Source organism: Arvicanthis niloticus, chromosome 20 (genome assembly GCF_011762505.2).
Source record: "Arvicanthis niloticus isolate mArvNil1 chromosome 20, mArvNil1.pat.X, whole genome shotgun sequence".
NCBI classification, from domain to species: domain Eukaryota; kingdom Metazoa; phylum Chordata; class Mammalia; order Rodentia; family Muridae; genus Arvicanthis; species Arvicanthis niloticus.
The window spans coordinates 38,870,546-38,892,713 of NC_047677.1; the positions used below are offsets into that span (position 1 = coordinate 38,870,546).

General features: G+C 38.8%; 1 protein-coding gene across 1 annotated transcript in view; it reads left to right on the top strand.

Annotated features, from left to right (window-relative positions):
• Pcdh15 (protocadherin related 15) overlaps positions 1 to 22,168 on the top strand; it is a 777,836-nt gene that overhangs the window by 484,153 nt on the left and 271,515 nt on the right. Inside the window, exons 12-14 of the mRNA XM_076917096.1 lie at positions 969 to 1,103; positions 2,663 to 2,812; positions 19,483 to 19,676. Coding sequence (XP_076773211.1) covers positions 969 to 1,103; positions 2,663 to 2,812; positions 19,483 to 19,676 — 479 coding nt within the window. The remainder of the gene's footprint in view (positions 1 to 968; positions 1,104 to 2,662; positions 2,813 to 19,482; positions 19,677 to 22,168) is intronic.

Genomic DNA, 22,168 nt, shown 5'->3' on the forward strand with positions numbered 1-22,168 from the left:
CCATCCTCTGTGATCAATATTTAATAAAGAACGTAGACAAGTGTTCTTAAGACATGTTTCATATCATACTGACAGTATTTTAAAGGGAGTGACATTCTGTAAACATACGTCATCTCCCATTATCACCCATTTTCATAAGTGGGCAGAGCAGTGGATTTTCCAGGTCCCCTTGGATTCTCCCCAGCTACCTGTATTCTCTCCAGTTCACTGCGCAAAGCAGCAACTCAAGTGTCTTACCTCACGCCATCTCTTCTCCAAAGAGCAGAGAATAATGTCTTACCATTGAGAGGAAGATAAGAAAAAGTATGAAGGTTTTTTTCAGTGCTATGTTAATTATCTTCGTTCTGGATTTAAAAAAAAAAAATGTCCCCTATAGTGCAATTTTCCCTGGGCTCTTTGACAGGGACGAGTGTTAAGTTTCTATATATGTCCTAGCAAATCATCTGAAATGTTTTAATTAGAATATTGTGTTTTTCTTTGAAGAACTTTACAGTATTTAAATGAGGCCAGAAAAAGCAGGCCTAATATTTATGGGTAATGAATAATTCATCACCAATTTTATTCCTGTTTTACATTAAAAGTGAGAGGCGTACAGTACTGTGCATACGTTCAGTTTATTACTACAAATGAAGTGACTGTGAGATTTTACAGCTGAAATTCTAGGCTCCCATTTTCCTTCTTATTTTTTCCTACATTTTGGATCCAATAAAGCAGAGGGAAATTGATATTAAATGACCGGGAGAAGTACATTCAATTAGCTTGGTTTTTAGTCTTCCTTCCTGTTGTCTTTCGCTTTACCCCTTAATTGTGCTAACATGTATGGCTTTGGTTGCTTGTAATTACATGCTTCTTGAATATCTCTTTGACAAGGATTTTGTACTAAATTTCAAAACTTAAGTTTCAAACAATAAACTGAAAATTCATTGGATGTTAATCCTTTTTTTAAATGATGTATTTTTCTTTCAAAGACTAAAGATCCAGAACTTCACCTTTTCCTGAACGATTACACCTCGGTCTTCACTGTGACACCCACCGGTATCACCCGCTACCTCACCCTGCTTCAACCTGTGGACAGGGAGGAACAGCAAACCTATACCTTTCTGGTAAAATATTTAATATATGTGTATATTACTGATGTACAACAAAGCTGAATCTGACAATAAAGTTGACAAGGTCAGTGATTTGAGGGTTAAAAACATGCCATGTCAGGAAGAAGAGAAAATATCAACATATTCATTTTTCTTTTACTCTTTATAAATCTTCTATTAATTTATATTTATAAACTATATTAATATTTACTCCCTGGAGAAAAATATCCTCTCCAGTTTTTACCCTGTAGGAGTGAATGATATAAAGTGAATCCCGTGAAATAAAACATTAGTTTTAACTTTCAAGGTAAGTCTCACTGCTGTCTGAGGCAGGTGGTTCTTAACTAGCAATGACCCCCCAGAGAGCACCTGGTGATATGCAGAGGGTGATGCTGACATACACTGGTAAAAACAATGAGGGTTGTTGGACATTCAATAGTGCATCCAGGAGCCCTAGAGAGTGTTGGTTATATTGAGACAAAGACCTTGGCTTTGACTCATTGAAGGAGGAACGAAGGTCACTAGAGTTGTGGTTTGTTGCTGTATGTCATGGGAGAACATAAATGCACCAAACACATGTAGTCCTTAGCATCATAGCAATAGAACCAAGTTCGACTGTATCCCTATTCCCAAATGAAGGAAAGGAGAAAAGTAGATCGTATAAAGGCACAAGTTAAAGGGCTTCCTTAGGAGTTTATTCTCAAAGAGCCCAGAGAGCAGGTGAGTGTAGCTTCTATACTGTGCCTCATATGACCATTACAATGTAGATAGGCAGTAGACTGTAGAAGTTATTCAGGCAAGACAGCCTACAGAGGGCTGCAGAAGCCTGTTTAAGTACTTCTTAATTATCAGTGGGTGTTGATAAAACATTTACATCACCATTTTACACATTAATAGAATAAATCTTACATTGCATATCCAGGGCCTTCAATTTCTTAACCAACCTAAGAATGTCAATTCAGAAAAAGGTTTCTTATATGCGAATTCTATAACCATGAAGAAAACGTCTTAAGTTACACATTCGGCATTGGATAGTAACTGGGACTAGGAATATAGCTTAGTTGATGGAGTACTTTCCCAGCATGCATGAGGTCTTAGGTTCAGTCCCCATCACTGCATACATCAAATGTGGTAGGGCATGCCTGTATGGCACTTACAAGATGGAAGCAGAAGTATAAGAAGATGACAGAGTCGTCATCTATTAGAGTCATCCTCTATATAGAATTTGAGGTCTGCTGGAACTATAGGACTCCTGTCTCAAAAACAGCACCACCAACAAGAACCAAAATGTAGCTGACTTCTAAGTGACGGCAATGTCATTGGTCCGCCATAAGCTTCTAAAACCTTCTCATATCTCATTATTTAAAAGTTATTGTAACTACACGTGGGGTCCTCGGTAATTGCTTCTCTTAGCCCATTAAAACACTTCGGATATTTGTAATTCACGTCTCACCGGTTTGTTTTGTCGACAACACAGTACTTTCAAATCACATGAAAAATGTATTAGCTTGTCAGAGTAGCTTCTTAGCTCTTATATTTATGCAGTGTCTCTACTGCATTCTGTTTCTCCGCAGATAACAGCGTTTGATGGCGTGCAAGAAAGTGAGCCAGTCGTGGTCAATATCCGAGTGATGGATGCAAATGATAACACACCCACCTTCCCCGAAATCTCCTATGATGTCTATGTTTACACAGACATGAGTCCTGGGGACAGTGTCATTCAGGTAAGACTGCTGGATATGAGATGTGTTTGCAGCAGGCATTTCCCAGGCATCCTGTTCTGCTCTCCCTAGGAAACAAAAATGGACTCCAGACACACAGATGGCACAGCTTTAGAAATTTCCAAATTGATGTTAATGTTTTAAATGCAAATAAATATTTTGGGCTGTTAGGATCACTCAGTGGGTAAAAGATTTAGTGTGCAAGCCACATGACCTGTATTTAATGCCCAGAAGCCACAGTGGAAGGGCTGAACCACATCAAGAAATCCACCTGCATTCACAGATGCACACATGCACTCACACTAACACTGAACACACACTATACATAGGGAGTTTGAATTAGTCAATACATACAAACAACTGTTTGACCAGCTGATACTTGGGTTTTTTTTTGTTTGTTTGTTTTTAATTTAGTATACTAAGTACAATTAATTAGTGTTTCAGCACATGGTTTAAATATTCAACTTACAGGTAAGTTGATTCTAGTATTTTCTAAATCATCAGTTCAACATTTTTTTCCCCGGGGAGCTCATTTCGCTGTAGAGTTTCTGGATGTGCATCTCAAAGGCCAAAACTCTGGTAATCATCACTGCACGCTCAATTCATTGGGTTCTGATAATGCAGCCATGAAGAGACCTCTGACCTAGACCTTCTCCAACCTTGAGGGTTAGACCTATCAGATTAAGTCATTTTGGGCTAGGGAGGTCATGGTCCTGAATACTCATTACAACATCTGGCAATGGAGTAGTGTACATTATTCATATGTGCTGAATAGTGGCAAAAATAAGTACGTGTTAAACGTTAGCACATAGCTTGTCATGAGGTATATGGGTCAGCATGTTTTGAAAACTAGCCAAATGTCTCCCCTATGGTGTTGTCCTTGGTTCCACATTGAATGCCATCTCGGGCCTCCATCCCCCAGATTCCCATTTTTCATTTCCTCGAACTGTCTCTTCCTCCTGATCTCTTCCTTTCTATGCATGTTTTTTTGCGCTTTGCTATCATCTCTGTGCCCTTTGGTGTTTTCTTTCTAAGCCAGCATCCTTTAGTTCCGAGGTCAATAGTTTGCTCTTAAGAATTAAGTATCTCCCTGCTTGCATCTCAGAAGCAGAGCAGTTTGTTGCCGACAGTGTGATGTGGTGAGAAAATGTTTCTAACAGGATATCAGATGTCTCTATAAGTGCACAAGAACATAAAGAGGCATGTGTGTGTATACAAACATACAAGCATACAGGCACACACATACATGTATACACATGAACATAGAGAGGCATGCATGTGTATACAAACATACAAGCATACAGGCACACACATAGGTGTATACACATGAACTTCAAAGACAAGTGCATGCATGAACACATGCATGCTGACATGTTCACTCACACTTAAACATACACACATATACTTGTGCATGTTTACTAACATCTATGCATGTATATACATCTGCACATACCCGTGAATGTTCATACTCAACTACCTGTGCATGCACACACACACACATCCATGATCACGCAAACATACACATCTGTGAATGTTCACACTCCACATACACATGTCTGTGCATGTACACATGCATGCACATGCACACCAGTGAATGTTCATACACACACCTGTACATATTTGTACACATATACATACATATACTTGTGTATATATGTACATACACATACAATGTATACGTACACACGCCTGTATATGATCACACACACACATGCATCACACACATACCTGCCCATGTACACATACACCACACATTATGTACACCTACACACACATACATGCATGTAATCACGCTCTCTGTATATCTTACCTTCTATTTAATGGCCAGACTCTTTATAAACATCTGAAACATCTTCCTTTTCATCTTCTCTTACTGCAGATCCAAACCTTTAGAGTTCATTACCTCTTTCTCTATATTTGCTGCTACCATGCCCGCATGTGCCAGGAAGATTTCCTGTGCACGGAATGCATGGCCTGATGAACTGTCATTACCTACTTACACTATTCAGAATGAATAGGAAGCCATATAGTCATTCTTCTATGCAATCTGAGAGTTTCTTGAGTCGTATGAAAAGAAATAATGCAATAGGGTATGAGAATCTTTCTGCTGGTTCTCTGCTCTGTGAGTGATCAAAAAGGAAAGGCTCCCTGTTCTTCACATACTTGTGTGGGACTTCTTCTACTGAGGGATTAGTTCTGGCTCATTCATTTTCAGAGGAGACCTGTAATTAGCCATTTGCATATCCATAGTACCTGTGTGTGATAGTTGATTAACAGAGTAGGTGTTGAATATATGTATTTGAGACAAAAGAAAAGACTGATGGAAACCAGCATCTGGCAATGGAGATGCAAGATGAGAATGTGTAAGTGTCCTTTATGCCAATTCAATCCATGGACAGAGTATATATATATTTTTAAAGAGGCATCTTTCAAAGGTAGCAGATAAGGGAATGACAATTATTTTCATGTTTTTATTTAATTAGACCTGATTCTCATCTCTATAATGATGTAATTAGAAATAAAAGTAAGTTTATATAGAAAACCATCCATCAGGGACTGGAAGAGTTTAACTAAGAAAACGATAGTAATTATATGGTGAGGCAGAGCTCAAAAATGTTTGCCCTCAGGGATCAAAAGCTTATTTCTGGCATTTGAGGTCTACAAAAGTTAATTTCCCTGATGCATCTGTTTCTAAAACAGACCTTGCTTTGCATTTAAAGATTTATATTGTGTGTATTTCCCTGAACCATGGAGATTAGGAAGACAGACTTGTTTGCGTCTGTATGCCTTCAAGTTTTTTTTTTTTTAATTATTTAAAAGCCAAGAATTTAAGGTTCGTAATTAGTATTTCTTATGTTACTCCTGGTATGCACTGAAAGAACTGTGTAAATCATCCAGCAAGAGACTAGAGATAAAAATGAAATTGATTTCCTAGGGAGACAAGTGTTGAAAACAAAGCGAAGTGATTCAGAACTATAATCTGTGAATGCTGTGGGGAGTTCTTTCTGACTCATTTCTGTACCCCTTATCATTGACACCCCTGACCCGCCAAAGATCAGCCAGATGGCTTGTGGCTTAATAACATGGCGTCAGGTAAGTGACAGTCTTAGAAATAAAAAGTGACAACAAGCATCTTCCAAAAAAAAAAAAAAAAAAAAGTGAGTCTTTGTAACAAGTTCTGTTACTATAATACCCAGCGTTCGTATCTTTTAATCTGTTGTAGGATCCCAGGTCCACTGTTGAGTACAGTCCATGACTTTTTATTAAGTGGTAGCTGTGCTCGCCTACAGTAAGTAGATAGGTTGCACATGACGAGGGAAATCAGAACCCTCTCAACGCTTTCAGTTGTAAACTGCACCTATGGGTATATGTGTCTGCCTTCTTGATTGTTGTGAACAGGTGAGAATGAATCTTGGATGAATGAACAAAGAGGCAAACTTTGGGGACTATTCTCTGAAAGGATCTCTTTAGCCTTCCATATCTAGACTGGATTATAAACATTAAACCCAGCTATAATTCTTTTGGTCTTTAGTCTAGGTTGGCCATGAACTCACTTAACAGCAGACTGTGCCATTGGACCCTTGATCTTCTTGGCTCTACATGCCAAATGCTGGGATTCTAGGCAGGTGCCACCATGTTGATTTTATGCTGTGCTGGAAGGCAACCCAGTACTTTGGGCATGCTAGACAAACACTTTATGAGCAAATCTATTATCTATAGTTTTTATCCCATTACCTCAGTCTGACCACTCAACTCATGGACAAAATCATCTGGACGCATCCATCCACGCATGTGTCGACACAGCTAGAGTGATCTGTCTGCTCTCTGTCTGCCTTTACCTCTGATCTGTATGACCCAAACTTCACTCATGCCACACGCTACAATTGCATGGAACCCCACATCGCATCAGGCTACCGTCAAACATCAAACTGGAAAGCACATCTTTTAGTCCCTCGTTGGTGTGACACCCGTTACAGATCAGGTAGACAGGAGAGCTTCCTGGTTAATTAGAACTTTGTGACTCATCAGGATACTTAGCACTCAGATAGGCAGGTGCAAATACGTGCTTTTGGGAGATCGATGTCATGAGCTCTTGTGTAATGACCGCGTGGCGTGGCGCATCCAGACACTGGTTCTACTTGGAGAGAGGGGCAAAAAACGGCAGAAACATGAAACATCTGCTTTCTTTGTACAACATCGAAACAATGTTGCCATGTTCTATCAGCACTGTTAATGTGAAAGGCTTTTCTATGGTTTGGCATGTTTGGTTCTTGTGTGACAGCATTTCTGTTGGAGATTTACCCTTTCCCAGGGTACCTGCTTTGAGACAGGAGTCATTCTGTTTATAGCTTTTGAGTCTGTACGTATTAGAATGCAGTACCTGGTACAAGTTCAGACTGCAGTATGCATGTCACTTTCTTCTGTCAGTTAGTTGGGGGCGAGCTATCCTGGATAGAAAGGAAGTTTAGATTGGGCTTTGCAAATCTGAGGTTTCCTCAAAAAATAAAATAAAATAAAATAAAATAAAATAAAATAGGAAGAGATCCTGGTATAGGCAAGGTGTTGATTGTCATGAGGGGGTTGGATGAAAGGCCTCTTTGGTAACTTATTTAATATAATAAAAGTGGAAGCTGAATGTGAGAGAATTAAATAGCGTTAGAGCACTTCAGGTTCCTGTCTCCTATCTCAGAGCCTGACGTTTGTGAATCAGTGAAACTCTCATACATGATTTCGAAGTTGCCAGAGAAAATAATGCACACACTTAAAACACCCTACCGCGTAATGTCTTCTCATAATATCATTCCTTGCCTTTTTCCCCCTAAAAGTTCCTAAGAAATGAATGTTACTGACGCTGAGCCATCTAACACACAATGGATCAAATACATGATAGATTACGTATAACTCATGATAACTGAGGGTTATGCATTGTTACACACATACTCTAATGAGGGGGCTCATCACCTTCGACTGTTTGAGTAAATGGTTGAGACACAGTCAGTAGCCCATTATACTTTTAAGGACTCAGTTTGTCTGATCAACAGAAATTGTGTTGGATCCAGAGACTCCCGTCTTTGAGAATCCTGGTGTGTCAGATCCAGGGCCAAGTTTACATAGCTTCAAGAAAGGATCCAACACTGGAAATCTCATATTTTGCATCAATAGGACCTCTAGGGTTCACTCTTTAGTTCTTCTAAGATGTGTGCCCACAGAACGTGTTACCTAAGGTACTTCTTATTGTTTTTACCACCACAAAATTAAGTCTGAGATGTCTGGAGTTTAACAGTAGCCAGCAAACCAGGGACTGCTCCCATAATGCATTTCAGCTGGAAAACAGCTGCGATTTCCTGCAATAGACACTATCAACCTCAGACAGCTTTCTCTTGATATTCTAACATCTGCTTTTCACTGAAAAGAACTTTCTGTCTTCTATTCATTATAGTTTTTAATCAGTATTGGCAGAACCCCTGAAAGTGTTTGTTTCCTAAGCCCAGTATCCATTCTTCCCCTGGTAACTCTGTCTCTGTGATAATTATCTATCTTATGAGACTTAGTGATGCCCCAGTTCACGTTTCTGTCCTGGGAATCAACATGTACTCAGGTTTGGTATTGTTACCTACATAAGGAAAAAAAGAATCCTTTATTACAATGAAGAGCAGGGGAGGATTTGTGTTAGATACTGAGCACAGCAGTCTCCCATTATTTAACATACCATGTGATTTTCTCAGCTTTTCCATAAGGTGACTTTTAGAGTATTTCTCAGTTGATTCTGGTTTTGTCTGGTTGGTTGGCTAACCAGACACCATCTTGCACGTATAAAATTTTATTATCCAGGGCGCCAGTGGATCAGTACCATTAGACTATCCATTTGGGACTGAGGAAGAAGCTCGGTGTGGAATTGTCTAAGCCACACCAGTGGCATCTGCACCAGTGAGCGCATCCCACTGGAAAGCTCATCGGAAAGGTGGAGGTGGCTGTTTCTCCTTCCAGGAAACATCAGCCTCCTGCCACCAAAGGCTTGCAAACTGTGAACTTGCTTCTTGCTGTTTCCCACTGCTCTGTCATGAGGAAGAGCCCACTCTCATGTGTTCCTAGCTTGCTGGGAATTTATCACGAACTGAATACTGAGTCACATTAACTAATATTCCTATATTTATTGAAATTATGTACATTGTTAGAATATTTCCTTAGGTTTAACTTTTAGTGTATTTTTGCTGGGTAGTTGGTTAAAGGGAAGGGTTGATTTTTATACCCCTCAACGACTTTGAATATGTTTTGCTTCTGGCCTTTATTGTTTATAAAAAGTATTCCATCACGCAACATACGCTATTTTTTTTTTTTTTTGTAAATTAAAATTTCATCCTTCTTGCTTTCAGAACATTCTCTTCGTTTCCCCATAACCTACAAATTATGGATCCATCTGTGTTTTTATATCTTTGGAGCATACTTAAACATTTGAATATTCACTACTTTTTAGTTCTGTTTTGTTTTGTTTTGCTGAGCTCGATTCAGTGAAATGCCTCTGATACTCTGTTACATAGACCCCTGGGCTCTGCCTCTGGTCCGCTGAGCCAAGATTTAGCAAGAGTCTTAGGTCTCACATTCCACTCTGGAAATCTGATGAAGTTCTTCCACCTCTGCCCTACCCACACCCTTTCCCCTAGTCAAGAATCCCCTACCTTTCATGTCTCCTGTTAATAAATTTACAGCTTTTCCCATTTTCACTGTGCTCTCCAACTGTGAATTCCTTCTAGATATCCCTGGAGCTGAGTTGAGCTGAGCTGAGCTGAGCTGAGCTGAGCTGAGCTGAGCTGAGCTGGTCTTCTCTTACCAATTATGGAAGTCTCCACTATAGCCCCAAGTATTCTGAGTAAAGATTTCCAAGCAATTCTAACATGTGGCATAGATTCGTTTTTCTCAATAATTTCTGATATATTATTTGTTCATTTTTATATGTTTAAATCAAATGTTTTAGTCATGGTAGAGTTTTAATTTTGACCCATCAAGTTTATATATATATAATACATATATATTATATATATTTTCATATATTATATATGAATATATAATATATGTGAATATATAATATATATTCATATATATAATATATACATATAATATATACATATAATATATATGAATATATAATATGTTCATATATATTATATATAATTCATATATATTCATTATATTCATATATAATATATATGAATATAATATATATTCATATATATTATATATACATATAATATATGTATATATTATATATGTATATATTATAGATATGTAATATATAATATATATTCATGTATAATATATGAATATATGTTATATAATATATATTATATAATTGAATATATATATATATATATATATATATATATATATTCATCTGCTTGTCCTGGCTTGTGTAACTCTTGATTTCTGTACAGTTTAGCTATCAATTCTTATTCTCAGACGTTAACTTCTTTTCTCATGTGAGTTTCTGGTTCCACTTTACTTCGGGTCAAGGGGTCTTTTCACTCATCCTTTGGAAAGGGGGTTCATCTGATATCACAAAATACCATGGCCCAAAGTCCTGTTTTCGGCAGGCCTCTCTTTCCTATAAAAGATTCATCTGAAGTGGAAGGTAACCATCAGTCAGGATGGAAAGGAAGGAACAAAATTTTGAACATAGGATGTACTTGGGAGGAAAAAGATACAGAATATTACTATACTCCTGTTTCAATGAGGAAAAGAAACTTTTTACTGATGCAATCAGAATGAATATTTCCATGGGTTATGTATATAAGTAGATTTAGGAGGAAAAATTCTGTTTTGAGATAGCTACAATCTAGTATATTAATTTTATGACTCAAACTCTATATTAGGTGGTAATATATACCTAAAAAACTATACAATACTAGAGTGTTGGCATACAATATCTTTCTCTGTTTAATTAAAATAAACAAAGAAAATACTGTCTGAGAAAATTAGAACATCTCAAATTCTTTCATATAAAGACAATCCTTTGACCTATGATATTATCCCTGAAGAACTATTTTCTTGTTTTCTCACAAGCAGACCAAACACAGAAAACAAAATGGGGAAAACATGCAAAACAGAAAATGAAGGCCTCGGCATGACCTGGCTGGAAGCAGACTGAAGCACAGTCCAATTTCTTTGTCTACCTATGTCTTTGTGTTCTTTTGTGTGATTCAAATCTGTTTCCTGTTGAGATTCAAATAAATGGCATGCAGAGAGAATCTAAAATTCTAAGGAAAGAAGAAGAAGCCTCCTCAGTGAATACACACACACACACACACACACACACGCATATATATGCATATATAATCAGACAACTATAACAGAATACAAAGGTAGACAAAAAATAAGTCCTCATTCTTTGTTGTTTGCTTACTGTTCATAATTTGTCCACACTCTTCATCTCCACATCTACTCTGTAACCTGAATCGGGTGTGCAAAGTTTTGGTTCATATTTTAGAGTATACAAGAGGGTCGGTCCATAATTTCATCATCAGAAGTAAATACCATGGGGACTAGACAGATGCCTCAGCACTTGAGAGCACTTACTGTTCTTAACGGAGACCCAGATCCAGTTCCCAGCACCTACATGGCAGCTTATGAGTCCAATTTCAAGGTATCTGTTAGCCTTTTCTGGCCTTCAAGGTACCATGTATGCATGCAGTACACACCCACCCACCCACACCCACACACATAATATGGAAGATATATATATATATATGTATATATATATATATATACATATATATATACACACATATATGTGTGTGTGTGTCTGTGTGTCTGTGTGTGTGTCTCTGTGTGTGTGTGTGTGTCTCTGTGTGTGTGTGGGTGGGTGGGAGAAAACACTAAGAATATAAAAATAAATTGAAATCTGATTTAAAATGTCCCACATGTATCAATGAAAAGACTCGGCCAGTAATAGCATCTGCCATCAAACAGAGGACAGGAGTTTGATCTATGGGAAGCACCCGATGGAGAAGCAAACTAAATCGTAAAGGTTGCCCTCTGACCTCCACAAGCATGTCACTGTACACACGCTCCACACACATATGTTCACATTCACATATACATTAAACATAGAATTTAAAACTCCGTGTCAAAGCAGGTCCCTTCTGTCGTTTACCTCTTGCAAGCATACTTTCGAACAAAAAGCATGTCGCTTTACCCAGCCTTCCCAAACACCAGAACAACCACGGTGGAGGAAACAGAATGGAGGCTCCTCTGCTGGATGCACCTGTCATATGAGGCTTCTGTGTATTGCGCATGTCCCATGAATCAACCCCGTAGTCCCCTTTGAGCTCTGGCAGAGAGGTTTTCAAAGACTTACTGCAGTCTAGGGAATGCTTCACCAGCATGCTGGCAGTAGCCTCTGTAGTTTCACTGTGAGCTTGACTTTTCTTTCTTTTTTTTTTTTTTTTCTGGGCTAGACAGTCTTTTTTAAAATTTATTTTTATTGGATATTATATTTACATTTCAGATTTTATCCCCTTAACCCCCTTACCCCCACCACCCAGGAACCTCCTATCCCATCCCCCCTCCTCATGATTCTATGAGGATGTGCCCCCACCTACCCCCCCAACTCCCACCTCCCCACCCCCCCACACACTCGGTGTTCATCCTTCATGGGACCAAGAATCTCCTCTCCCACCTATGCCAAACAAGGTCATCCTCCCCTTCATGTACCGATGGAGTCATGGGTCCCTCCCTATGTGCTCCCAGGCTGGTGGTTTAGACCCTGGGGAGCTCTGGTTGGTTGGTATTATTGCTCTCCTCATGGGGCCACAAACCCGATGCTCACAGCTAAGCACTGATCTGATCAAGGGTTTCCCAATGGAGAAGTTAAAGAGAAGACTGAAGGAGCAGAAAGGGTTTGAGCTTGAATTTTCAATTCCTTGCCAGCCTCCCTGAAAGTGTTCACTGCTGCCACCTGTTGCTTCTTGACAGAGATAAGTCTTTAGAAAGGCTCTGTTCCCCTAGGCTGGCCTCGAACTGGTGATCCTCCTGCCTCTGCCTCCTTCGGCAAATCCTACCAGCGTGTGCCACCACAACCCTCATAGAAACAGGGGGACAGGGAGTGGATAGGAGGGCTCCGGTGGGGGGAACCAGGAAAAGTGATAATATTTGAAATGTAAATAAAGACAATTTTAAAAAAGGAAAGAAATGCTCCGTTTGATGTTTGTCATCGTGCAAACACAATCGTATGCATGAGCACACAACACAGGGCAAAAGCAAGCATGGCATACACACATGTAAGCCTGTGCCAGCGAGCACATGATGCAGAAGGAGCACAGTCTGCAGTAAGGGTGGCAACGTGGAATATGTACAAGCAATAGATATCAGTCTGGCAGTGTTGGTTATTCATACCGGCATCGCTCACCTGCGGCAATACTCTATGTGACAAGTATCATGGCTCCACCATCACTGGCCTACCTAGCTCCATTCTAATCTCCCAGAATCACCTTCACCTATGCAGCGCTTCTGTGTGTTGCGCACATCATCTGCAATCCGCGCACAGAGCACAATGGTGCTTTACCCTTGTCCTTTACCCGTTCCCTCATGTCATACCCTCATCTTTCAGATTCTGTTGGAAGTATAATCCACCCCTAAGCAACTTTCCATCAACATTGTCACCTGTTAGCTCTTTATTGTGTGTCTTTTAAAATTTAGTTAGTAAAAAAAAATGTCAATATGAATTTATTTGTTTCCTTTTTTGATTTTTTTTTTCTCATCTGAGGGCAACTTCCTCAAGCACAGGACGCTGCATCATTTGTGAACTTTCGTATTTCAGCTTTTGCATAGCTACTACCGAGGTGTCTTGTAGCTTCTGCGGTATTTGTCACTCATTCTGAAATGAATGCTTCCTCAATATGATGACTCTCAATCAAGATTAGAATCTAATTCAGTCATCATCATCATTGTGGCCTTGTACAGTATATCCTTCTAACTCTCCTCCTATGTAACTATGGAGTATATTTCAGAATTATGAAACCCAAGTTTATATGTTTTAGGATGCGATCCACCAACAATGTATTCTGTAAATTTATCTTCATCGTAGAAAGAGCCATAACTGAGCATTAGTGGACAGACATTGTTATTAATATCACCAAAATTTAACCAAATGGCTTTATTATTTTCTAGACACCCGGCTCAAATAGTCAACTTGGATAGCAAAGAGCATATTAGCAGACATTATGAAAAGGAAAGCACCTTAAAAAGTATTCGATTTAAAATTCAGATAAGTGTAATTTTTAAATATAAAAATTAGCACAGAGAAAAGGTCCAACATTTCCTTTTTTTGTTTTGTTTGTTTGTTTGTTTGTTTTGGGTTTTTTTGGGGGGGTTTGTTGTTGTTGTTGGGTTTTTTTTGTTGTTGTTGTTGTTGTTGTTGTTTTTTGGGGTTTTTTTTTTGTCACCACTTAACCATAGATGGTCAGATAACATTGCGATCACATTTACCATGCACCAGCATATAAGGACGCGGTCATTGTACACAAAGACTGGGGCTCAGGTTAAGAACATAACTGCTAAGAAGTGTTGAGTCACGGTTGGATGTTTCTAAGTTTGTGACCTCTTGTTCAAGGAATTGAAATAAAAGCCCACATATATTTGAAAAAGTAGAAAGGAAATTTTATGTAAAGCATAACAATAGAAAAAAAAAAAAAAGCAAGCATATAATGCAAAGAAGAAAGCAGCAATGTGGCCAAGATGCTCAGGCCCATGACTATTGCTTGGGGTTTCCTCTTCAGGGATTCAGGAGGAGAAACCTGACACTAGGGGCAGCATTTGGAAGATTCTTTGTCTTGATCAACATATTAAGCTATGTGTCTATTGCCTGTATTCTTTCTCATGATGCATATACTTTTAATCATATAGACATCAAATTATGCATAGGGATAAGATAAGGTTCAGTGGAAGACACAGTTTTGACTTATTTCTCCTGTATCCCAAACCAGTTCAGGCCAGATTTGATTTTCTGGTCTTCAGTGTATGAGGAGAGTACAATCAAGGGAGGGACCTGAAGATACTAGGGTCTTGTTTGGAGAGGCAGGGGGAATGCAGTCTGCCTGAAGGTGAGGAGCAAGGGTGTCAAATGTATTATTGGAAGAGAAGGGTGTGCCCAGCACAAACCAAGAAGAGTTCCGTATTACTAAATTATTCCTCATGCTAATATGCTTTATAGGCAGTTATAAAACTCTTTTCATATGAAATTTAGGATTATTAGTCATAAAGTGACATACTTTTAGATTCAATTAGCTTTTTTTAAGGTAGAGTTCTGATGCATATATCAAGAAGTTTCAGTGTCAAATTTAGCCTTAGGCATAACTGTCCATGAGGGCGTCCATATCAATGACAGTTCTCTTTATTTCCTGGATCTGCCTTATCTGAGTGGAAGTTTATCTAAGCTCAAGGCTAAGACAAGACCAACAGAAATGTCCATAACTCCAAGGACCAGCCTCACTACAGTGGCTTATAGGAGCTGAGTGTTAACAATATCTCTTTCTCTCTCTCTCTCTCTCTTTCTCACACACACACACACACACACACACACACACGGACTGGGAAGTTATAAACTACTCAACAACAACAACAAAAACAAAAATGAAAAAAACAAAAGCAAAAGCAAAAGCCAGGGTCTCTCACTGAAGTTAACCCAGGATGCCCAGAAAGGTATAACATCAGTGGTCAAATCAGGCTGGGGACCTCCGGAATCCATACACTTTAAAAATACCAGGACAGAATAATGGGAGGGTATGGTTAAACTTCATGATAAGAACTGTAATACAGTATGGAATTGAAATAAATAGTTCAGTGTCCATTATTTAGCTATTAAAATGCTAAGTTAAAGCTATTGACACATTAAAAAGACGTTTAATTTTCATTTTGTCATAGATATTGTGCTACCTTCTTCCTGTAGTCAGCCCTTTCCCCATCTACTTTTAGCTTGTGAGGCAGTTCCCCCCCCCATCCCATAATAGAAATGTGTCTCATACACCCTCCCCAGTAGGAGGACTTTGGACACAAGTCACTAATTGTAGTGGCATTGAGCAGCTTAGCTGTCAAGGTGTCATCTATGGTTCTAGCCAACCCCACAATGCAGACTGCAGCCGAGCCATCTACAGCAAACCTTCACTGAGAACTTAAAAGAAACGTGTTGAGTTTCCAGTTTTACGTAGGAAAAAAACATTGGTGTTTGGTTGGAAACTCAGAGAGGTGATATCATCGGCCCAGTTTATCCCCGGACTGCTGATAATTTCTTCAAAAATATTTGCTGTTGTGCCAAATTAATGTCAGTTGTTAATTATTATCCTACGACTCAAAACTAAGAGACTGAGAAGATCAAGATTGTTTTAAAAAGTATTTAAATCTTTTAAACATATACTCATTGTTGTAAAAAATATTTTTAAAAATTTTGTCATGGGGTTCTTTTCCACCTCAGATCATTTATGTTCTCAGGTGAAACACACACACACACAGCCTTCTATTTTAAAATATACCTTAGACAGCACAATAGCTGGACAACTGTCTACCCTCCCTCTGTGCTGTTATAATCCATTTTCCTACTGATAACTCCAAGTTACTACTTACTAATTTCTACGTCCATCTGGGCTGCTCTAAACTCTAATTGGCCAGCACACATGGCCATATTTCTGTGGCTTAGATATCTCATTGTGGCTCCTCTTCTCCCTCTTTCACAGAGGCTCCTTCCTTTGTCTCTCCCTGTGGACTGAAGGGAGGAACCCTAAACCCCTCCTCTGTCTCTTCTCTTCAGCTATTGGCTGCTGGCATCTTTATCCACCAATCAGAATTAACTGGGGGCAGGATCATTCAGTGTCTTACATGAAGACTCTCTCATCTTTGGGGAAGAGTTGGGGGACCTAAGTTAGCATTAGAATACAAGCAGCATTAGGCCAGCCCGTAACGTTTCCACTTTTGTCCAATTAAAAAGGCTCTTTTCTCTCAGATATAAATCGAACACAATTATAACCATTATGGAAATAATAAGGTATGATATATACTTATAACATCCAGTCTATCAGATTTGGCAATAAAAGCATTCTATTTTTTTATTTTTTACAACACTCATTACTTTTATTCAGTTCTTAAGCTTTCCACAAGCTGATAGTTTCTGAGGGGTTAGCTGCAGTATTCGCAGAATAGGTTGGCTCCTCTGTGCTAAGCTGACTGTAGACTTAGGTATATTCTTACAACTTGTGTTTCTATAGTCCTGTTTGGTAGTTATAGCACCTCCCATATGGGTGCCTAGTTCAATTTAATTATCATCTATCACCGACTCCTTTCAAAACCCATTTATAAAAATGTTAAATAAAACCATCCATAATACCCATGTCCCCAAAGCTCACTCCCTGGCTCCTCTCCTTAAATGGATGCACTGCCATTTATCATTAAATCTCTTGAGCCAATTTAATTCCCAAGAAAAAAAGTTAATATTGAATCTACTCTGAGATGAGTTTTAATTAAGATCTGCTAAGACATTTTGTGTAAGTGGTTTGCTGTAATCAAAACTGCTATTTCTTCTCCAGTCCCCATCAGTCCCCACCTTTTATCCTCACACTGAGGATCCTGACTTTGTATTGACAGGACCATTTCCTCTCAAATACACATCATCCCTTAGACTGTTTCTAAAAATAGTGCTCTTCTCCCTTGCCTTTAGGTCTATGTCCATCATGCCTATGTAAGTCCCCAAATTATTTCAGGAAATGTCTTTCCCGGTGGCAGCCGCATCTGCCTCCCCGAAATACCAACCTTTGGCTGTAGTATCCTTCATGCCAGTCTCTAAATTTCCTTTTGTCTTCTCTATTTTTGTTGCTGCTATTTCTGTGCCCGTCACCACTCCAAGTGCGGGGAATAATTAAAAGTGTAATTAGAGGGATGGCAAGATGGATGGATCAAGTAAAGGTACTCTCTGTCAAGCCTGACAGCCTGAATTTCATCCGAGAACCCTTGTGAAAGAAAGAGAAAACCAATTCCCGAAAACTTTCCTCTAACTCACACGCACACACACACACAAACTAAACACATATTATAAAAGAAATAGAAAACCAACTCCTAAAAGTTGTCCTCTAACCTATACATACTACACACATACACATACTACACACATACATACACTACACACCCATACACTATACACACATATACTATATACACATACACTATACATACACTAAACACACTAAACACAGTTATAAAAGAAATAGAAAACCTAAAAGTTGCCCTCTAACTTATACACACTACAGACATACACACACATACATACACACACACATTACACATACAAACACTAAGTACACACACACGCTAAACACACAGTTATGAAAGAAATAGAAAACCAACTCCCAAAAGTTACCCTCTAACCTATACATACTACATACATACACACACATACAACACACACACAGGGTTATAAAATAGAATCAGAATTAGAACGCGTGCCACGTGTCTTCTCAGTCATGGATGGGTATATGAAGAATTGATTGGCATTTGCTGGCAATATTAAACATGAACCATTTGTTAACATTGCCTCCCTGAGTCATGATTTGAAGTTTCAAGTTCAATATGCAACATTCAGATCTTGAACTGTATCCCCTAGTCCCCCAAAGGACTCTGAACACTGAAGATCTGGAACTCCAGAGCGATAGATATTAACAAAACACAAAACAAAGTGGCCAAAGAAGCCACATATGGGCTAACGGGTTAAAGTGGTGCGCTCTCCTTACCCTAGACAATTTTGCTTTCCTTTCTGGGTAAAGTAAGGCCATGCTCCTACTCCTTCCCTATACTACTTTGGCAACAATGGAAACAGGATTCTGGGAGGGCTTATGAAGCAGTTGGTCAGAAACGTCTCCTTCCAGAATCACTCTTTCCCTTCTATGTAGGCGTATATCTATCAAGAAGTGCAAAAAAACTTGCTTAACACAATAAACCACTGTTGCTTTAATATCACTTTATGGAAATGAATAACGGCCGCACTCCTCTCACGGGCAGTCAAGACCAGTTGCGTGCAAGTGGTCTGAGATGTGTGCATATCAAGTCTACAGGCACTAATCCGCCGTCATCTCAGTGGCTCCGAAAACCAACTCTCTTTTCTTAAAAGAAAATGGTTTTTGGAGCGTGGACTTTATCAGCCAGTAGGGGGAAGTTACGAGGCAGGAGAATACAACAGGTGAGAGGACGGGGTAACAGAAGCACAGGGGAAATAAAGTAAACTTTGACCTTCCATTTTGCCCTGGTCTCAGACTACAGTGATATGTGTTTATGTTTAAAGAAGGAGAGGTAAGATAGAAAACTGATCCCGTATAGGAATATTAGATTTTGTGTTAAGCTCTCTTCCCCCACCACCACCACCATTTTATTAAACTAGAATAAAAACGGGCTTCAATATTAAAAAAAAAAAAAAAAAAAAAAAAAAAAAAAAAAAAAAAAAAAAAAAAAAAAAAAAAAAACTGTTCTGAACACAATCCCAGAGGGACAAAATGACAATACTGGTCCCTGCAGTGACTTGGTGCCACAACAAAACACAAAAGTAGTGAACATATTTGTGTACTGATCGCTCCTTGTGTTTGGGGGAACCAGCAGCACTGTGATGAAATCCTAATAAGATTTGTGTTGTGCTTTTTCAATTCCAGCTGACGGCGGTAGACGCTGATGAAGGATCTAATGGGGAGATCTCCTATGAAATACTGGTGGGGGGCAAAGGAGACTTCGTGATCAACCGGACCACGGGGTTGGTGAGCATCGCACCAGGAGTGGAGCTGATCGTGGGACAGACATACGCACTCACAGTGCAGGCCTCGGACAACGCCCCACCTGCAGAGAGAAGGTGACTCCGCCAGGCCCTATAGAAAAATCACTATATTTATACCCTATCATTACTGAGGGGCTACTATTTTTAAAAAGTCACCTTATTTTTTTTACTTTTAGCTAAGCTTTTATAAAAAGCCTTCAATATTCTTCAGTTTATTTTAAAATATATTTTTAATTGAACACATTGTTATAGTTACTAGGTCTGGCCTGATTTATATCTGTCAATATACTACAGTGACCATGATGCAAAGAATTTAAACCAGCCATGGAATGTGGCATTAGCCAGCTCTTTGTGAGTAATAGGCTAAAGATATCCCATGAGCAGGCAGGGCATCACTCACAAAGGGATTATTGATTGTGTGTGTGTGTGTGTGTGTGTGTGTGTGTGTGTGTGTGTGTGTGTGTGTTGTTTTCTTACTGTGCTCACATTATGTATACTATACATTATAAAAGAAAAGCAGTAACAGTAATGATGAAATCCAATTATTATAACAATATAGTAGTACAACATGCCCAGCATCACACACTTACATCTTGGGGTCTTTATTAGGGTTTTATCAAACAGAAGGATATTAGTTTAATGAGAGGGTGAACTGTTTAGGTATCAGGAATGCAGGGAGAATGGCTGAATGATGGTCAAAGCAGGACAGAGAAGTAAGAAGCAGACCTCATTGTGCTGACCAGAATAAAACGTGACTTGAAACTTAGCAATCCTTTATTCCAAATTTTTCTTTTAATATTTTGGGACCACAATCTACTATGAATGACTGAAAATTCAGAGATTGAACCTCGGATTGGTGTTACTGATCATTGCCTGTGTGCAGATTGCTCAACTCTGCTTGAGCAGGCTAGGTCAGTAACAGGTTTTTACTCAAGTAAGATGGCATTGTTCAAACGGCATTATCCTTGGAAGGGTGTGTCCAACCTCTCGGCGGCATCTGCTTTGTTTTTATTTTAAAAATTAAATTGGATGCTACAGAATTTGTCATTATAATTTCATCGGACATAATGTGGAAGACAGCATGCTCACCACTGCATCACCAATATGTTCTTCAGACATGCCTTGTGGCCATCAGAGAGTAAAAGCCACACTCCCTTTCTACCGGAGGGGGTAATGTAGTTAGTGTTTGTTGCTGGATAATGATAGTCACTGTTTTCTGCAGGGAAGTTAACGCCTTCAGATTGAGTTGGTAAATGAACTGAGGAGCTGGGAGGCTTTGCGTTCAGTATTTCCTTGGAAAGGAAGATGGTACTTGAAATTACCAGCGTAAAAGTATCAATAGCTATGGATCAACACCATCAGCAAGAAAGAGTACTCATGTCATGGAGTAATAGCAGTGAACATCTTGGCAGCAAGAATCACAACTGGGGAGGTTCACCCCCTTGTTTTATTCAGTTTGACCACTTGAGTTTGTAAATTTGAATGATATTGAACCTCAGAGCCAATAAAAAACAACTTTAGGTTTATGTTGTTTCAGCCTAGTGAAGTGTCTACAAGTTCAGAGTGACCGCACTAACAGTCCTTTGTTGGATTCTTGGTTGTTTTGTTTTGTTTTGTTTTGTTTTTGTTTGTTTGTTTGGGGCTTTAATACAAGCAAACAGATAGACAGAAGTTAAAGGGCTAAAAATGTCCTAAGATTAAAGCATCATTCAGTCTAGTGCTATGAGTTCGTTAATATGTTTATTTGGTTCAACTGAATTGAGTAAATATTGCTTAATCCTGGAATGTAGTATTTTTACTATCAGGTTTGACAACAGTCTCTGATCCCAACCACTCCTCGTTAAATGACCACAAAAATGATACAATATGGCATCATCTTGTATCCCTATTATCATGGAATCCAAGTTAATACTTAACCCATAACTAAATAATGCTCTCCAATAGAAAATTTTCCATTGTAAATATATATATGTGTGTGTGTATGTATACATATGTGTATATGTATATATGTATATGTACATGTGCATATGTGTATATGTGTATATACATATATATGTGTATGTGTATATGTATATATATGTGTGTGTATACATATACATACATACATAATAATTATACATGGTGATAAATACATTAAAATATTCATTTGTTGTAACAAAACTACACTAGATTCCTAAAATCTCTTGTGTCTGGGGAAAACATAGGAAATAATGGGAAGGGAAAGAGAGGCCTGATGGGATATGAGTCTTGCAGTGGCTATACACATATGCACACATAAGGTAGGGAGTCTCAAGAGAGGAGAGGAAACAAGGGCAAAGACTGAGACACAGGTGAAGGCAGGACATGATGAGAAAACTTGGAACATTCGATCATTATCAGTGGTCTGCTTTACGCATATTGACTATCCCACTGTCAAGATGAAGTTTAACTTGATGGTATTATGTGATCATACACTCCAGCTTCAGAGGATCCTTCTGTCCCATGTATACTCCCTCTCTCTCGTGTAAGATTTACAGTTTTCTTCTTTATTCCTCTGTGAAGTCACATCAATGCTCTCTCTGTCCCTG